At 35.2% G+C, this 20,320-nt stretch overlaps 1 protein-coding gene across 1 annotated transcript in view; it reads right to left on the reverse strand.

Annotated features, from left to right (window-relative positions):
• Positions 1-13,034: 13,034 nt before the first annotated feature.
• The window catches only part of crhr1 (corticotropin releasing hormone receptor 1), a 147,418-nt gene continuing 140,132 nt past the window's right edge, over positions 13,035-20,320 (reverse strand). Inside the window, exons 14-15 of the mRNA XM_067372990.1 lie at positions 19,433-19,474; positions 13,035-13,845 (exon numbers count right to left, since the gene is read on the reverse strand). Of these exons, the coding sequence (XP_067229091.1) occupies positions 13,705-13,845; positions 19,433-19,474 (183 nt within the window). The 3' untranslated portion in view covers positions 13,035-13,704. The remainder of the gene's footprint in view (positions 13,846-19,432; positions 19,475-20,320) is intronic.

A 20,320-nucleotide genomic window follows, 5' to 3' on the forward strand; every position in this document is an offset into this window, starting at 1 on the left:
AAGGGAGAAAACATGACAGAAAAACACGACGGATATCGCATTTTGCACAAAATTAATAAATTACTTTTCAATACCGACCAGATACAATACTGATTTTGGAGGAAACTCAATGTTTTTGAAAATGGCGTTTATCGCGTTTTTGGAACCAAACTCTTCATATATACACATATATAAATTATTTCATATATATTATTTTATAATAATTTGTTTATTTTTAGCATTTTACAAAAAATTTTTTAATAAAATTTAATTGTATACAAAAATGTATTTCTCATATTTTTACCATGGTAACATCACTGTAATGTATGGCTTTAAATGGCAATATGATAAAGGAATATGTTAAAGGACAACAAATGTTCAATACATAAAAATAGTTATTAATTAATTATAAGAATCACAATAAACAATTCTGCCAGCAAGTAATACAGTTCATTAGCATAACTGTAGGTTGTTGCAACCGCCAATAAACTTGGATTAATATAGAATTCAATAGATTCCAAACAAAGGTGTATCACTACTTTTTCATTTCTGTTACCTTTTTTTCTCGACCAGACCTGACTTCCCATGAGCTTCCAGCTCCTCTTTCAACAGCTCACCGCATTATCTGACATTCTCCATCTGTAGCTATCGGCCAACCACAGCAATTTAATCTATAAAGCAGTGTGCCTCCTAAAACACAACCACAGTGTTTGGGGTGGTCAGGCAGATAAGAGGTGGTTTCTGAACAAGGCCTGCGCCATGAGCACTTAACCTTATCTGCACCTGAGCTCTGCGCTATGAACCTAAAAGTTGGGCTGCATTGCATGATGCATGAAAAACTGCAATAAAAGATCTTTAAATGTTTCGATGCTGTACTAACATTTGTCTACTTGCAGCATAACACATTAACACAGAACACATCATGATAGCAGCCAGATGTTCACAATTGGCAGATTTATCGGCCAATATGAAATGAGTTTAATATAAAAATAGTTGTGGGGCTTTTAATAAACTTTTAGTTCGTAGCATCCATAAGGTCACAAACTGGTTTCAAAATTAATGTACCTTCTCAGGTCTTCTTCTAGGCTAAAGTTTAAATATAGGTGTGGAGGAGCAGTAGCACAGAGCTGGCTATTTTTAAATCTTCTATAGAGGAAGAAAAATCTGAAATAGCTCAGCTAAAGGTGACCCTACTGAGCAAAAACAAATATAGTTTAAGTTGTTCAGTGAGGAAATTGTAAGCTTTATGTCATCCTGTACCACACCACAACACAATAGATGAAATATACGCCCATTGTTAAAAAACATGGTCCCACTTTATATTAAGTGGCCTTAACTACTATGTACTTACATTTAAATGAATCATTTGATACAATGCACTTATTGTGTACATACATGTTTTTACATTGTACTTATATTTTAAAAACTCCTGCATGTAATTACATCTGTAATTAATTTCTGTTATTACATTTATAATTACACTGTTGACCCATCCCTTACACCTTACCCCTACCCTTAAACCTACACATACCACCAAACCTGTCCCTAACCTTACCCGTATCCCACCTCAAGTGTTTCGCAATTCAATATGAACCCAATAAATACATTGTACTTATTTTTTGATGTAAGTGCATAGTAGTTAAGGCCACTTAATATAAAGTGGGACCGAAAACATTGTGTGCGTTCATTAAGCAAAATGAAAACGTCACTTTAGAACTAGTAAGGAAGGAACATTGAGTTGCTTCATTGAAGCTTGTTGTATTATGTAGATTATGATGAGAGAGAGAGAGAGGGATAGAGAGAGAGAAATATCAACTAAGCAAGTGCATTACCTTTGAAAGTGCAGTTTGAATGTCTGCTGAGGAAAGCAATATTGTCTTTGTCCTTTTAACATTTAAGGGGATTTCCCATGACAGTGCTAGTCAATGCATGTCAGTTGCTGAAAGCGTCTAAACAAATTTCCAAATGGGCGCTATGTTTATAAATCACATATTTGAGGTATAAACAACTACATTCTCACCTAAAAAAACTCTTAAAACAACATTCGGTGAAACAATACTATCAGTAATAAAGTGAGTTTGCTTGTCCTCCATGACACTCGCTGTGAGACTGCTGAAAGTGGAGCGATTCAAATGGCGAAACAGTTCCCGTGGTGATACTAGTAGAATATCGCATAGCTGGAAAGACCTCTCAGCCAATCAGATTCAAGAACCAGAACAAAGTGTTGTATAAATACACACCTAAAAACTTTTAACTCGCATTCCCTCTAGATGCATGTGTTCAAAGAGCCAGAATAAAATCATTGGCCTTAAAATGGCATGGCATAAAAATAAAGAAAATGTGATGTTTTTAATCATCTTTATTTGAAATGAAGTCATTTGTTGAAAAATGGAGATCAGGGCATCGCTTTAAATTATAATTAAGTTATTTCCATCTGGATATCATGAATGTTTGTTTATTGGCTTCTGACCCTCTAATTTCTGCCAGCTTTTTACAACAATCTGATAAAGATGAATAACGATGAAGTAAATGGGAAGTGAGCATCTTCATATCTGGCAGTCTTAGAGGGCAGTTTGCCCTTGGGCAAAGTCATGACGCTGTTCCTAACTTCAAGCAGGGACCGAGGGACCGTTAAAAGCATCGCTGCCGCATTAGAGCACATTAATGTGTCACAAATGCGAGCTGTGATCTCCCAAAGCTTCCATCATCTTGTGCTATTAAGTGAATTTATGTGAAAAATGCCACATATTTTAATTGTTTGTGCGTACTTAATGGGTGACAGTAAACTGTAAATATGCAATTTTCCTCAGCATTAAGTTGACAGATATATATGGTCTTGTAACATGGGTCAAATCGCATTACTGTAACTCAATGTCGAGTTTACTCCATCTGTCATTAATATCCAGCTCATTGACTCAATCACAAATGACATTTCAAGTGAAACAAAGAAAGCTTTTATGGCTCCAGAACAGTTACTACAATAAACTCATATTGAGTTTGATGTACAGTTTGAGGTTACTCAATTTAGGTTAAGAGATAACATCAATTATACAAACTGTTTTGATGTGATTTTCAAAATACATTACTCTCCATTTTCATTTGCTGAAAAATCAGTTTACAGTTAAAATACAAATGTGCATTGAAATAAAAGACTTTAGATTTTAATGTGAAGCACTTGTAATAGATAAAGAAAGTGACCTTGCTGTCAGTTTTCATGAAGTTTGCTCAGAATAGAAGAACTGGCCTTGGAGACACAAGTAAGCATTATGAAATTCATTACGTGTGTACTTCTTTGGTTTGAGAATGTCTTTCTGACACTCATAATGGTTAATGAAACGCATCACAATCTTCAAGATCATGGGATTTATGCACTTATATGTCCTTGTATGCACTTTTTGTCCTCGTGTCTATGGACATTATTCGGAAGATTTCTGCAGGATTTCGGTGGTCTTGAGCTGGGCAAGCTCTACATGTTCAAAACCAATTTCCTTCTGCGATCTTTCAAGACTTATTGAGGTCACTGTAATGTGACCTTCTGCTCTGACCCTTTTTTATGGCCTATGTGGGAATCTGAAGTTATTTAAAGGAATAGTTCACCTAAGAATGAAAGTTTTACCCTTATTTACCCTCCTGTCATTTCATGCGGTATGAGCTGCTTTCATTCTGTGTACTGGGTGTTTTTTTCCCGTTGGGAGCTTGACAGCTGTGAACAGTATGAACTGTCATTATATGCCAAGAGCCATGTGCTTTTATGTACAGAAAAAATAACAGCTTATGGGTTTGGATTGACATGAGGGCAAGTAAATGGTATGCAGACATTAGTAAAAAGCAATATAGGCAGACAATCCTGCTGAATATTTTTGAATCCATTTGTTTGATTTTTTTTTTTTTTTTTTTAAATTTATGATTTTGATGATGTTCCAGCAATTTTCAAGACCATAATGGTTATTGCTATGAAGCAGATTGTTTTCAAAAGCATCACTGTAGCTGTAATCATGCAAAATACATCCACCCAAACATCCATCTCACATTAGGTTAATCAAACAAATAAAACTGTCCATATCTATTTATGCATTTTATACTAATGCGTCCTGATCCCATAAGCATTTATCTTGTTTAAAATGGAAACCAACCTTACATGATACATTATTTATTATTATTCTCTTTGATTTATGCAATGCTGATGTTTGCAGGGTTTTTTTTTTTTTTTTTTTTTTTTAAAGGTGCCATCAAACGTTGTAATATAAGTCCTAGGTATCCCCTGAATGTGTCTGTGAAGTTTCAGCTCAAAATACCCCATAGATTTTTTTAAATTAATTTTTTTAACTGCCTATTTTGAGGCATAATTAGAAATGCGCTGATTCAGGCTGCAGCCCCTTTAATTGCTCGCGCTCTCCGCCCCCTCCCGAGCTCTCGACTCTATCACTGCATAAACAAAGTTCACACAGCTAATATAACCCTCAAAATGGATCTTTACAAAGTGTTCATCATGCAGCATGTCTAATCGCGTTAGTATAGTGTTTATTTGGGTGTTTACATTTGATTCTGAATGAGTTTGATAGTGCTCCGTGGCTAAAGCTTACATTACACACTGTTGGAGAGATTTATAAAGAATGAAGTTGTGTTTATGAATTATACAGACTGCAAGTGTTTAAAAATGAAAATAACAACAGTATTTTCTCCGTGAATACAGTAATAAACGTTGGTAACTTTAACCACATTTAACAGTACATTAGCAACATGTTAACGAAACATTGAGAAAGACAATTTACAAATATCACTAAAAATATCATGATATCATGGATCATGTCAGTTATTATTGCTCCATCTGCCATTTTTCGCTGTTGTTCTTGCTTGCTTACCTAGTCTGTTGATTCAGCAGTGCAGATCCAGACGTTAATACTGGCTGCCCTTGTGTAATGCCTTGAACATGGGCTGGCATATGCAAATATTGGGGGTGTACATATTAATGATCCCTTCTGTTACGTAACAGTCGGTGTTATGTTGAGATTTGCTTGTTCTTCAGAGGTCTTTTAAACAAATGAGATTTACAGCAGGAAACAATGGAGTTTGAGACTCACTGTATGTCATTTCCATGTACTGAACTCTTGTTATTCAACTATGCCAAGATAAATTCAATTTTCAATTCGATGGCACCTTTAAATTATATGCACACACACACACACACACACACACACTGTGTATTAGTCAATTGATTTCATTGTAATGAACACGGTCATTTTTACTGTACGTCATTGCAAAAGCATTAAAGAAACGGAAGGTGAAAGTCTACAGGATGATTCTATGAAAGGGGTGTCAAGTTAATCGAATGCTTTTCATTGTAATGAGAAACAACAAGGGAACTTGAGAAGGAAACACCACATTTTGAAGAAATGCTATTTTGAGCTTTTCAAGCCAAATGAACCAGATAAAAATAGCCTTTTTCTATGAAACACAAAAGCAACTAATTTTCTTGTAAGACGGATCAACTTTCTCCAAAACTCACATTGTTCTGGCTCAGATTGCATGTTATTTCAGAGCTTTAGAGTATATCCTGTAGATACAGATAGCTCATATGTCATGTTAACCTAAAGAAGGCTTTCAAACATTTCTGTAGAATTACAAAAACATGATGTAATGACACCTTGAAAGGATTAAAGTCATTGACATGGCCTTTCAACAAACTCAATATCTTTGAAGTGACGTGATGTTATGTATAGCATGATTTGAATGAAGTATGGCAACTTTTTATATCGAACTTGTCCACATAAACACACCACAAAAGAAAAGGATTTAGAAAAGAAAAACAATTTAATGCACATCTTGATCAGCACAGTACTATATGCCTTCAACATATGACTTTACTCTGTGTAGTTGATTTAATATAAATTTCTGTACAGTTCCTAGATTCTCTCAAACATGAAATCAGTCAAAAAACAAACAGAGGAACAAATGAGCAAAAGTAATAAATAGAATGTTCTTGAAGCACTGCAGGAAATGACAGAAATGATGGCAAAGATTGTCTCACAGAATCACAAAAGCAAGACATACAAGATTACATTGTCTTCACACATTCTGGACATTAATGTTATGGATATATTGATATGAGTCACATGTGGGCTCGTGTTTTCTGACCTATTTAAATAGTGAGATAAATATATAGATATATATTTTTTTTTTTCTTTTTTTTTTTTCTGTGCCATTAATGTATAAATAAATAAATTTTCTTTGTACACTTTCACATCAGCGACTAAACACAACAGAAATACCCGAAAAAAAGATCACATAATGACATCTTTGTCACAAATACAGCTACACAGCTTGTACTTGTTCGGACCTTCTGTACATTTCACAACTTTGGAAGAACTTCTTCACAACCTCTAAAAAAAAAAAAAAAAAAAGGTAAAATAAACTTTGCAAAACTTTTTTTCTTAATCAGTATTTTTGTGTTGTTTTCCAGCAAAGAACTTAAACATCTTTAAAACAAGATACATTTACTTACCAAAAACCTAAGAATATTTTGTTACATTTATGCTTAAAACAAACAAACAAACAAACAAACAAACAAACAAACAAACAAACAAACAAACAAACAACCAAACAAACAAACAAACAAACAAAAGATTAACATAACTTTCAAGAAAATGTATTCTTTAAATTTATTGAATCTTAACTGGAAAACAAGAAAAAAAATAGTGATAAATGTGAGTAAAACAAAACAAAAGAACACAGTCACCAGTGTTTCTTCTCTCAGATATAGAAAATCAAGCTCACCAACACAAAAAAAAGACAACACTAATAGAAATGACTGAACTAATACTGAAAATTTACAATTCCGGCTGGAGGATGGCGGCCAACAAATCTGATACAGACACTGACCTTACCAAAAATGTTGAGTCTAAACATTTTTATCTTTGAGCAGTAGAAGGTAATTGAGTTATGTAGAGATGACATGATAAGTCATAAGCAGAGACTGTGTTTTTAGGCCTTCTTTGAGGCACGTTGGAGGAGCACATCGTGTGTGCCTTACTTTGGAATATCACATGTTCAAAGGTATGGAGAATGGTGGTTTGCTTTGGAATGGTGACTGTTGTCTGGTGGTCACATGACTTACAAACAAAAGCCAAAGGGAAAGAGAGATACAAATTAGTACTGAACAGGTGGTACTACTACACACAGGCCACAAAATCTCACAAATCACAATTGGTTAAAAGCTGAAGTGTGTCATTTATGTGTCTCTAGTGCTTACTAAGGTATTCAGAATGAGTTAAGCACTGGGTGGTTGCTTGGCCAAAGCCGAGAAAGATATGGCTTGGGTGCCTCCTATAACTCGTTTTATCACCTGCCAAGAGAAAATCAAGAATCTGGTCATCTAGAAAACTAACAGCACACCAGGCAGTCTCACCTGAAACTCAATGGCTGAATCAAATGGGCTTAAGCAAACAGAACAAGTTCACAGCGCCAATTTTTCAAACTATGATTGGCTTAGTTGTCTGCATAATGAAATGGCATACATTTACTCACTTCACCTTTAAAGAAAAGATTGATGTTCTGAGAAAAGAGCATATTAGTGAAACCATCAATTCGCGTCAAGAAGAATGGTGGCATTACGTCCAAAAGTCATTGATTAATGATTTGTAAACAATATACATGACAATGGATTATGTTTTATGAAGGGTCTAGGTACTGTTAGACACTGCAAGTACTAATGGGCACAAGAATATGGCTCCAACTAACACCTATTTCACTAGACTTGGCACTAATTTAGCTCTTTATAGGAGGATAAAATACTATTATGTTATGCTGTATAGATTGTATGTGTCTCTAAAGGGCCTTACAAGTAGCCCCTTAGGTTTGTATACTAAGTGAACATTTGAGCTGTTACTGTCACACTGCTATAAATAGTGAGGCAAAGGCTGATGGAGGGTGTCTGAGCAATGCTGCGATAGTCTTCATTCTTACGATGCTAAATCAGATCCCTCAGGTGACACGATTCCACATGCACCAGCAAACAGATCTGTTGGACATAAATAGTAACCTAAGCTTCTCTCATTTCTGTCCACATCACATCCATCACTGTCTGTGTGTCTTTTGCTATTCAGCACCCAGCTATTCTTGGTTTCTTGCTTTCTCTGTTTTCGTTACATGGTTTTCAGGAATATTTGAGTCCATTTTTTTTTTGTTGCAGTCAGATATTTTTGACCACTTAATTGCACAATTGTCTGTCAAAACTCATTTCTTATGCTGTGCTAGTTCAATAGCACTCCACAGGCTCTTTCTCTTGACATAATCAAATAATTTTAACTTAAATCAATTATCCATTTATGTATTTAAATGAAAAGCAGACATCTAACAACTGGGGTAATGTACAGTCATAATCTCAAAATAACCCTTAATGACTGGCTGAGTGTATCTCCTGATATTTTTGTCCACTAGTATATTGTGCTGTGAGAGAGTCTTCTTTTGAAAATTTACTGGCATGCCAGCAAATCGATGGGATGATTCATTTAGTTTGTGATTAATTTGATCTTCCTTTGTTTTTGCAATTTGAAATAAACTAAGGCCATTTTATACCAGACTTTAAACAATAAGTAACCACAGACAGAAAGATATCCATATGTGGTGTCATTTTAAATCTGCATTTCTTTCTAAATGGTCAAATCTGAGTTAAAAGAAAAAAAGAAAAAATCTTTCAGGGTGCTACATCACACGCACAACCAATCAAAAGTTTGGCATCTGCAAGATGTTTTTGAAAGAAGCCTCTTATGCTCACCAAGGCTAAATTAATTTGATCTAAAATACAGTAAAAACAGTAATACTGTGAAATATTATTACAATTTCAATAATATATTTTAAAAATGTAATATATTTCTGTGATGGCAAAGCAGAATTCTCTTGTCATTTTTAATGTTAAAAACATTGCTTAATATTTTTGTGGAAACCATGATTTTTATTTTTTTTTGCTATATTTTTCCATGAATAAAAAGTTTAATAGAACAGATTTTTTTTATAACAATGTAAAAGCCTTTATTGCAATTTATATCAATTTAATGCATGGTTGCCGAATAAAAGTATTAATTTTTTCAGTTACACTTTACAATAAGGTTCATTAGTTTAACATTAGTTAATGTATTAACTAACGTGAACTAACCATGAGCAATACATTTGTTACTGTATTTACTAATCTTCGTTAACGTTATTACAATACAATACAGTTTTTCTTTGTTTGTTCTTGTTATTTCACAGTTCATTAATTAACTAATGTTAACAAGATTTTAATAATGTATTAGCAAATGTTAAAATTAACATTAATAAAGATGAATAAATGCTGTATAAGTGCAGTTCATTATTAGTTTATGTTAACTAATGTAGTTAACTAATGTTAAGTAATGAACCTTATTGTAAAGTGTTACCATTTAAAAAAAAACAAAAAAACTTGCTGACCCAAAACTTTTGTATAATATAATCCAAAATTCTCAATATTGTCTCGGGTGTGTCAGAATACACTTATTTTCTTCATATAGCAAACTATAAAAGCCTGTACTATGTGGTGAATAGTGAACAAATAAATGGTTTCGGACACAGTATATGAATGAATGGGTAAAATACCCATCACTAATGTTCTCTAATGCACCTTCTGACTTCAGAACAGTGGCAAGATGTCATGATAGACATAAACAGAGGCAAAATATCCAGCTTTCCATCCTCTCTTTCTGCCAACAATTGCATTAAAAGATTCTCTTGGCACCCAAATATTTACTGCATTGTCAGAACAAACGTATCAGATTTCACTGCAAAATGACAGTGCGCACCATCTAAAAACAGATTTCACAACCAAACAAGCCTTAGTCCTATATGTAGAAGCAACACTAAAACAAACCTTGTGTTTCTGTTTACTAGTCAAGCAGTGACATGAGATTGGTCCTCGGTTTGTCAGGTATACACACTGCTATGTAGTAATAAGCAAACTCCACAATTCTAATCATCCTATATATATATACACAACTAGATGTATAATGGACATGTACACAACAAGCATGGCTCAATGTGGAATCTGCTGAAGCCTTTACAAATGATTCTTGCACAAGAACTTCAGGAAGGTCAGAATAGCACAGAGGCATAGATGGAGGTCCTGAGTCAGTTTTTTAACAACCTTGCTCTCCCTATCAGATGTGATTGATTGGATGTATAGCACAAAAGCTAAATCTGCTTTACTGTGCTGAGTCAGCAGTGAGCGGTCACAGGACTCGGTCATTGGCGGCTCAGCTTAGCGAGGGTTTTAACACATGGATGGACGTTAAATGGCCCTATGAGAGGCATGCAGATCTCTCTTGACTCTCTAATGATGAAGATTTTGCTGAGGTGATTCTTTTACCTGATTCTGTTGGGATTTGAATTGGAGAAGCTGGTCCTAGATCAACACAAAAGCACACTACTCATCTATATTTCAAATGTAGAGATTTCCTTGCACACAAAACAGCTGTCCAGAGAAGCTAGAAAAAATATGGTCCACCGATAGCAACGTAATTGTTGAAATGCACCTTGTTTCATATAAACCACTAACATTTTTAAAGGAAAAGTTTACCCAAAAATGAAAGCTGTCATCATTTAGTCACACTCATGTTGTTCTGAACCCATTTGACTTTCCATCTTGAAGCACAAATCCCTTGTGAACAGATCATTTTTGAGACAAATCTTTTTGAATCACGAAATGTAATTATTCCAGGTTCGCAAAACCAGTCTGAAAGATTCATTCACAAATCAAACTGATTCGGTTTAACTCACAAGCCGCGTTTCCATTACCCTTTAAACTGCGCAAATTGAAATTGCGAATTGAAAATACCCCCAATGGAAACACATAAATTTCGCAAAAACTCCCATACTGTATATCGCAAAAAAGTTTTTACGCTCACATGAGGTGTTTTTTAGGCAATTCGAAAAAAGGAATATTTCGCAAAACGGCAATGGATTTACAGATCACCTGCCGTATGTAAAAGTTGATCATTCTTTAAAGAGGACAGAAGACGAGAGTTCTTCATTAAACACACAAAAGACAAAAGTATTATGGGAATACTGGATTCTAAACAACAATGAAATGCCACAATTTGAATTTATCAAGACCTTGAAGCAGACAGGAGGGAGAAACACCCAGAAACACCTCATACGTGGCCAATCCCAAGTATAAGGGGCTTTCCTTGCCATAAATGCTTGGATGCCTACGTCTCCTTTGATTAAAATAACCTAGTGCAGTGGCTGGGATATACATAAACCTACTAACATCCATTGCCATAATTTTTGGAATGACTTTAGTCAAATAACATCGGTTAATGGAAATGCCGCCATTTCACAATAGTTTTTTATCGATATTTAGAAAATATCGCAAAAGTTTTGTGCAATTCTGTAATGGAAACGCGGCTACTGACATTGATTTGTTGAAGTGAATAACATATTGGAGTGGACGTTTTTTTAAATTAAAATAAGTGCTTTCTAATTTCTTAAAAAAAAAAAAATCTTATTGACCCCAAACTTTTGAATGGTAATGTACATTCTTCAAAATTTTTCATTTTGTGTTTGTTGGAAGAAAGTCATACAGTTTTGGAACAACATGAGGCTGAGTAAAATGTTAATTTATCCCCATAAGGCTCTTGTGCAATAACAATAACAACCTTCAGTCATGTGTGATTAGAATGAGTCTTTTTTGAAAGAGTCAACTTCCCACGTGTTTAGTACTATGATCTATGAACCTGCTTGATAACTGGGAATTTATAAGAAACTGTGCATGGAAAGGAGAGCTGGAGTGATTAATTGAAATACATTCAATCGCCTGCTTGGCTGAGGCTCCAAATGCAGGATAAAATCAAAATCCTTTCTTTGTTTGAGATAAATCCCTTATTTAAAAGATTGTGTTAAGTGTTTAGCATTGGAGCGTGCAGTCTTCTACTTTAGCTGGCGTCAGAGTCTTTCACGATGTTGTTCCCTTTCCTGTGAGCTTCCTTCCTCTTTCTCCCTGGGGTTTAGATATATCCTTGAGTCCCAGGATGCAAACTGGCTTAGAGAGCATTAACACGTACCTTTCGTCTTTGTAAGAACTGTTTACAGTTTTTGCACTTGCACTGCACGATATACGCAGCAACAGATGTACTCATCGTTTCAAATCAAAAAGCGTCCAGTTTGAATGAGATATCTCACAGAAATTTATGAGAATCAGAGGAAACCATTACTAGCTGCAGTAACGTGAAGAGCAGCGAGTGAAGAGTAAGAAAAAGCATAGGGGTCACAATCTGAACAACTTGGAGAAAACACCATACATTTATCCCCAACGTAAAAGATTCAATAACGATAATGAAAGTTCACACTGAGATCTGTCAAAGATGTTCAGTTTCTTTTCCAATTGGAAAACTGCTGATTTTTTCTTCCTCTGATTACATCATTTTCTTTTAAAACTCCTAAAACCTAAAACTAATACACTTTATGGCCAAAAGTTTGTGGACACCTGAACATCGAACTCAAACTCTTAGAAGAAAAGGTTCTATAGAACCTAAAGGATTCTGTCAGGTGCTTCATATATAGAACCTAGGGGTTCCCATTATGGGATCATTTTACAGATTTAGCTTTAATTAGTTTTGTTTTAATCTTAATAAAACTATGAATTAAGCAGCTTGTAAACATACTTTATCACTAGACAAAAAAGTGAAATAACCCATCAAACATGAAAGCATTATGGAATCGTTTAAGACATTTCTCCTTATATAGAGCCATTCTGGCATAAAGGGTTCTTTAAATTTGAGTCAAGAACCCTAGGGTTCTATATAGAACCCCAATTAACCTTTTTTAATAAGAGTGCATATGTGCTTGCTTGCTGTAAAGGTGCAGTAAGCGATTTCTGAGAAACGCTGTTGATATTTGAAATCAAACCAAAACAAACACGCCCCTGCCTTGAGCACAAGATAGGGATCACACCCCTATATTGATAGATCTACCCCCAAATTCATGAACATGCTATGCGACACAGGCACCTCACCCCCCTCATGAGTGTATATGCCCCTTACTGCTGGTTGGCTACAAGTGCGTCATAGCGCTCAGTCCGATCCACTTTCAACAGTGTTTCTCAGAAATCCCTTACAGCATCTTTAATTCCAAAACTACTGGCATTAATAAGTTTATCCTCCCTCACAGCTTTGACTCTTCTGGAAGGTGTTCCAATAGATGTTGGACCATGGATGGAGGGATTTACTCCCATTCAAACACATGTCTGGCTCACAATCACACTACTTTTGGCCATGCAGAGTACATTCAAGATTATCCTACTCTGATAGTTCTGGAAACAAGTTAGGAATAAACTGAGGTCTCCAATCAGAGAAGACTCAAGATAGGAAAACAGATCAGGAGGAGATAATGCGACATATAACTTTATCTATTGAATAAATACACTCGGTCTGCATTTATTGACCTTTTTTGTGTGTTTCAGATTCCTCCCACAGTCTCCCATCATTGTCTGAGACCACCGATGCTCTAATCTGTTTCTGATTCTTCTTCACGGTGTTCGGCAGGTGGACCTCATTGTTTGTGTATTTTCCACCCTTCATCTATGTCTCAGCTGAGGATCATACCCTGTTTGGCCCATAGCTGTTATCCCTGGGTTTTGCAGAGAACACTGATGATTAGCTGAGGACAGAAAGAGCAGAAGCAGAAGAAACGGGGACGGGCGTTTCGCTTCTATTAAGGTCAGACAGCCGACGACTGCTTGATGCTGTGGAAACTGACCCTCGTTGGAGAGGTGGGAATAGACATGGCCCGCGCCACCCGTGCCCGAATGGAGTGCTTATCCTGCCAGCGATGCCATCGTTTACGAACGGCTGAGCGAACCTGTGGACAAAAAAAGGCACTTTACTAAAAATATTAATAATTGAATGTAGCTCAAGTACAGATAAAAAACAAACAAAAAAAAAACAGTTTCGCTGCAAGTTAGTTCCAAAATGTAGCCAACGCCATATGAGGGAAATAGCTTTTAATTGTATTAAATTAAATTAAATTAAATTAAATTAAATTAAATTAAATTAAATTAAATTAAATTAAATTAAATTAAATTAAATTAAATTAAATTAAATTAAATTAAATTAAATTAAATTAAATTAAATCAAATCAAATTAAATTAAATTAAATTAAATTAAATTAAATTAAATTAAATTAAATTAAAATAAAATAAAATAAAATAAAATAAATTAAATTAATAACACACATACACACAAAAATAGGGCAAGTGTTGCTGTTTTTTTTAATTTTTTTTAAGAAAGCTCTGAATACCAAGTCAAATTAAATGACAAATGACACAAAAATTTACAGACAACTTATAAATATATGATGTAACAAAACAATGAAGTGACTTTAAAGTCATTTGACCACATTTATTTATTACACTTATATATAGTTTTGTCATTCATTTGTCAAACATGGCAACAAAAACAGCATGTATTTTCTGTCAAACCTGTCACTTGTCATGCTACTGCTTCTTATAACAGAGCTAGAATTTTCATTACATTAACCTTGTCAGACATCCTACTATGCTGTAAAATAACAGGAGAGAGAAGTGACAATTGTTGTTGTTGTTTTTTTTTTTTGTACATAGACAGATCAGTGTTCTTATATAATCATATTTAAATATAATAAATACACCCAAATCTCTAATATAAATGTAAAATGTTGTAACTTTTGTTTATCTTTGTTCAAAAAGATTTAGTGAAAAAAAAATTTGGGAAGTTTAAAAAAAACAAAAAAAAAACATCTTCATTCTGAAGAATAATATTAACAAGACTAATAATGATTTATATTCTGCCTTTCCCACGTTTGAGTGAGAAAGAGCGAGAACAGGTGTGTGTGTGCTTATGTGGGCGGGTGGATGTGTATGTGTGTGACAGGGAAATAAATGTGTGAACCTGCGTATCTGTGTGGGCACATGTGTGAGCGACTGTGCGTGCGCGTGTGTGTGAGAAGCATATACGTCAGAGAAAAGAGGTTTCATTTACAGTGGATAGAGAGAAAAATATGGAGTGGGTGAGTGAGAAAAATAATTAATAATTGTCATTCTTGTACGCTGTTTACGCTAGGTGCTTCAAGGTTCTACGTCAGAAGGCTGACTCATTATTGGTCGGCTGATGCGTTGTGCTGCTCACGTGAACAGTGTCGGCCAATACTGAGCCGCTGTTCTGACGCAGAACCTGGAAGCGCTGAACACTGTATCTAATTTATATCCTAATTTATGTTCTGAAGATGAACAAAGGTCTTATGGGTTTGGAACAACATAAGGGTGAGTAATTAATGACAGAATTGTCATTTTTTTGGCTGAACTAACCTTTAAGTAAGGAAACACATGGGGTTGTGAACCAAGTAATGAGAATTTTTGTTGCTCCGTTACTATCTCTAGTATGTGGCTCTCAATATTTCCAGGCTGTGACCATAAGGCCGTGTGTCCACCAGAGCGTTTTTAGCGAGCTGAAAACGCTAGGCGCTCTGCTTAAAACGCCTATCTGTGAGCGCTTGAGAGCGCTTCTGCAGCGCAGCGTTTTTTTCTGTTAAGACGCTTTGTTGCTATGATACGGAATATCCGCGGCACTATTACTTATAACTGATTTTGAAGGTAATTTGTTTCAGGCTAAAAATGTTCACACAATGTGGAATTACTTGCTATGTATGTTCGGAGACCAGCAATAATAATTTCTCATCCATTTTGTTTCTGTTTGTTGATGTCGCTGTACAACAAGAATGTGACAGTTGGTCGGAGTTGTATTTGTCCCGCCACTCCTCCACTCTGATTGGATGGCTGGCTAAAAAGTGACAGTGATAGTTTTACTCAAAGTTGAACATTCTTCAACTCGAGGCGACCTGTAAAAAACGGCTAGCTCTCAGCGCTTGAACGTGAAAAAGACACTCAGCGCCTCCTTAAGCTCCTGGCATTTAAAAAACGCGGCGCTCCTATTGAAAACAATTGAAAAAGTATGCTAGCAGCTGGAAAAAAACGCTTTGGTGGACACACGGCCTAAGGGTGGATGTCTTAAGCCCTAATGAGGCAGTATTTGCTCACCATAGCGTCAATCCAAAACTTTGAAAAGGTACGTCTCGGGTTATGGCTGTAACCATGGTTCCCTAAGAAGAGGAACGAGACACTGTGTTGCATTGCCATGCTTCGGGCCTGCCTGCATGTCTCCTTAAGACAAAAAAGTTGATGACATACATTGCAGGCGCCCTCTCTTACACTCACCAGTGCTTCATCGGCCAATAAAATTGTGCATGTGTCTAAACTGTGTTTAGAAACATGCTTCAGACACCAGTCACACTGATGATGTTCCCTGAAGTGTCAATTCAAGATGCAGTGTCTCATTCCCCTTCTCAGGGAACTATGGTTATAGCCAAAACCTTAGACGATTTTCAGTTTGGCCTATGCTGCATATACTATGTGCAGAGAGTGGGTTAATATTCTATATATATATATATATATATATATATATATATATATATATATACATATATAAATAAAAAGAGGAAACAGATTTCATGGAGCTCATATATATTTTACACTGATCTTTTAGTTTAGCTGTTCTGTAATGGACTGGTAAAAAGGTTAGCAGTAAAGCTTTGGTTCCAGCCAAAAAAAACCCTGAACTTCAAATAATTAACATTTAAATCACACCAGTGTGATATATGCCACCAATGAAACCCTGCATCGTTTTCATAATCAGAGTTGTATCATAGCAACCAGGAGCCCTCTCCCTAGCAACCAAACCTATGACATTTCCTTCAGCTGTGCTGTCAGAAAAGGTTGAAATTGTTACAATCCTTTGACAACTAAAATGTCAAATACAGTTTCAATACAGGGGAAGTAACAAGAAGCAGGGGGTCGAAAAATCTGAACAATTTAGACAGTAATTTGGAGGGGGGCATTTTACTGAATCAATATGTTGGCTTTCAGAAAGACAAGTCTGTGCACTGTAAAAGGCCTCACTTTTCACAAATCAATGAGATGGATGTCAGAGTAAACATTTAAACCTCCTCTGTCTAAATCTCATTCAATACACATTGTAGGGGGCCCGTCTTCAAAAGGGTCGATGGTCAAATATCTGTTGGTGCTCCAATGCACTATGGACAGTGTACAGCTACAATGCCTGTTGCTCTCTCACCAGATTGAGTTTTTGATTCGTAGTCACAAAAGCCTGTGTCAACAATGCTGCCTGCACTGGAATTTAGACCAGTAAACACTCCACAAGCCGCTGAGGTAGAAAAACATGTAAAATGTCCAAGCATGTTTATAATTCAAGTCACTGTGATACATGCTCAGGAGCTGAAGGATTTTAGATTGAGTAGACTTGTGTACACATTTTTATTCATTTAGAATTCTTAATTCATAATATGAATAATATTATTCAATTAAATCAATTTTATTATACAATTGAAATCCATAAACCAAAATAAATAAATAAATAAATAAATAAAAATATGCTTAAGGCTTTTTTTGAGTGTACCTACAATAATTATGCAACTTAATTATCAAAGATAAAAAGATTTATTCTTCATTCAAGTTGCATTTAAAATATATTTGGCTTAAAAAATTAATTTGAGGGCATTTTAAATGGGCATGAAATAGTTGTAGGCAGTCCATGGCACAGCATGAACAGTTGCCCATGCCCGAGAGGTTTAAAGGTCAGTCTCCACAGTAGATCAGAAGTGAACAGTAAAGCTCTGGTGCTGTATGTAATTAACCTCTGTGGTGGGTGTCAAGTGGGGGGTTCAGATGATCAAGGAGGTCAAACTCATGCAAAGCGATCAAAAATCCTTGTAGAGAAGAAACTTCTTACTTTGCTCTAAGAGCTTGACTCTTTCTTTCTCAGTATTTCTGTAAAAGCGTAAACCCCTTGGGTCAGTGACTGCTGACACTTAAAGCAAGGTCTGAAGTACAGCTTTTAAAGCGTTTGCTGAAAATAATCCCTGACATAATTGTTTTTCTTTCAGCTCACACAAGCACTAGGCTAACTTTGCTTTCCCAAGTACATAATTCTATCTGAGGTAGTATATGTTGATTATTTTATAGCTGTTTACCTATACATTAAATCATAAACAATTTTCATATTTAGGTCTAAACCTGCTCTTGGAGGGACACTGTCCTGCAGAGTTTAGTTGAAACCGAGTTTAGTTCAAACATCAAAACACCGGTCTGGAAATTTCTAATATGACTGGTAAGATATTGATTAGCTGGTTCAGGTGTGTTTAAATTTGGTTGGAGCTGAACTCTGCAGGACAGTGGCCCTCCAGGAGCAGGATTGGACACCCCTGATCTATACTCTTTTCAACCATTCCTTCTAAATTAGCATTTGCTGTAGAACCGGTCAAAGCCAAGCTCAGTTAACTCAAACTTCACTGATTCTCATGTGTATTTGTATACTTTATGTTCTTATTGCATCGATAAGAACGACAATACATTTTTTGATTAAACATTTTTGGTTAAACTATCCTTTTAAATAGTTTCAACCTTAATAAACTGTGATGCACCACATTGAGAGAAAGTGAACAAATTATCATGTGACTGAAAGAAAGTGCTTTGTTGCACTTCCAAGCCAGATCCTTTCTCTGTTGTCTTTTGACTTTTAGAAACTTATGGCAAGTGTTTGTTATTGTAGCTGTAATTTAGCACCACAGGCCTTTTAGTTCTGAACATGTTTGCATAGCCACACTGGAGCCAAAGGCACCTTCTGAAGGTTCATAACTCCAATGAAGGTATTTTTTTTGGAGGTCTTGCATCTGACATTGCGGTGTCACTTTCATATGTACCGGGAACAGATCAATGTTATCACTTTGACTTTAAGCAACACTGTACGCTCTGCTTTGCTCATGTATTCTGATATCTATCTGTGATTCAGGGTGACCTCAGATCAAGCCCCACACTTTTCTGCTTCCTCTGAACTTGTTCACTGGCTAAAATGACAAACAAAACAGCCCAGACGGATCCGATCCTGGATCCCTTTACACCACCTGTAAGCGTGTTCACTTAGGAGGACAACATGATGCGTAAGATGTGCTTACATTTGCGATCTGGGCACAATGCAAAAGAGGAACATTTTGGCTGGAAATTCCCAAAGGTTTACTGTCCTTTTCAAAGGGCATGTAATACAAGCCAGATTTAGACCTCGCAGGAATGAATATTTTATGAGCAGAGTCGGTTTTTATAGTTATCGACTGCCAAAAGGGTGGTTTTGGGTTAATGGAGAGGGTCTCGATTTGATTCTTTTTTGGCCAGGTATCATTGGGCAGTCATGGCTGAGGAAATCTGAATTACCCAAATTACTCAGACTGTTTGCACTGCACTTCAAAGAGACCCATCGCTGTTGTAGAACTTTGAGTCAAAAGCAGAGGGTGTATTTGTGCAAAAAAGGGTGGAAACAGAAGACCAGGAAAAGAGCTTTCTTACCTCACTGTTCAAAAAGCAGTAGAACACTGACACAAAGAATCCCTGTAAAGAGAACAAGAGACATTTACAATTTATAAGGAAAAAAAAGAAAGAAATATAAACCTTTATACATTCACTTAAAACTTCTTAAAAGTCACCATTTACAACCCATTTTATCTCATACGTTATCTCAAGTGAAATAGGATATTCAATGTGAAAAATGGAATAAATAAGAATGATTCCAACCTTGCCTAAATAATTAGCTGTCAATCCTAAATCAATCAATTCAATTCTAAATCAATTCTAAAATCATTTAAATGCTGCTGGTGTCTGGGTTACATTAACAAAACATGATTTTGTTAAATTGCTAATGTTGAAAGAAAATAATAATAATAATAATAATAATAATAATAATAATAATAATCATTTCAAAGCAAATGTCAAGATGGAAATTGAAAATCTCTTTCAAATACATCAATGCAGAAAATGTCCCACAAACCCCCACCACCATAGTCACATTACATCCTGGTGGTCATTTTAAACATTTCTGGCATGGTACATTTTGTGGAGGACACGGGGAAATGCTATAATAATAATGACCCCAGTAAGCATTTCTTTCACCCATAGAAAAATATATAATTAAAAAATGAATATAAATCTATATATATATATATATATATATATATATATATATATATATATATATATATATATATATATATATATATATATATATATATATATATATATATATATATATATATATATATATATATATATATATATATATATATATATATATATATATATATATATATATAGTTAATTAGTTTCCTTAATTAAAAAAACCCAAAACCTTTTAAAAAGCTTAATTAATTATTTGAATGTTATGAGGAACTGTTAAATTTG

The sequence above is a fragment of the Chanodichthys erythropterus genome, chromosome 3, assembly GCF_024489055.1.
Source record: "Chanodichthys erythropterus isolate Z2021 chromosome 3, ASM2448905v1, whole genome shotgun sequence".
NCBI lineage: Eukaryota > Metazoa > Chordata > Actinopteri > Cypriniformes > Xenocyprididae > Chanodichthys > Chanodichthys erythropterus.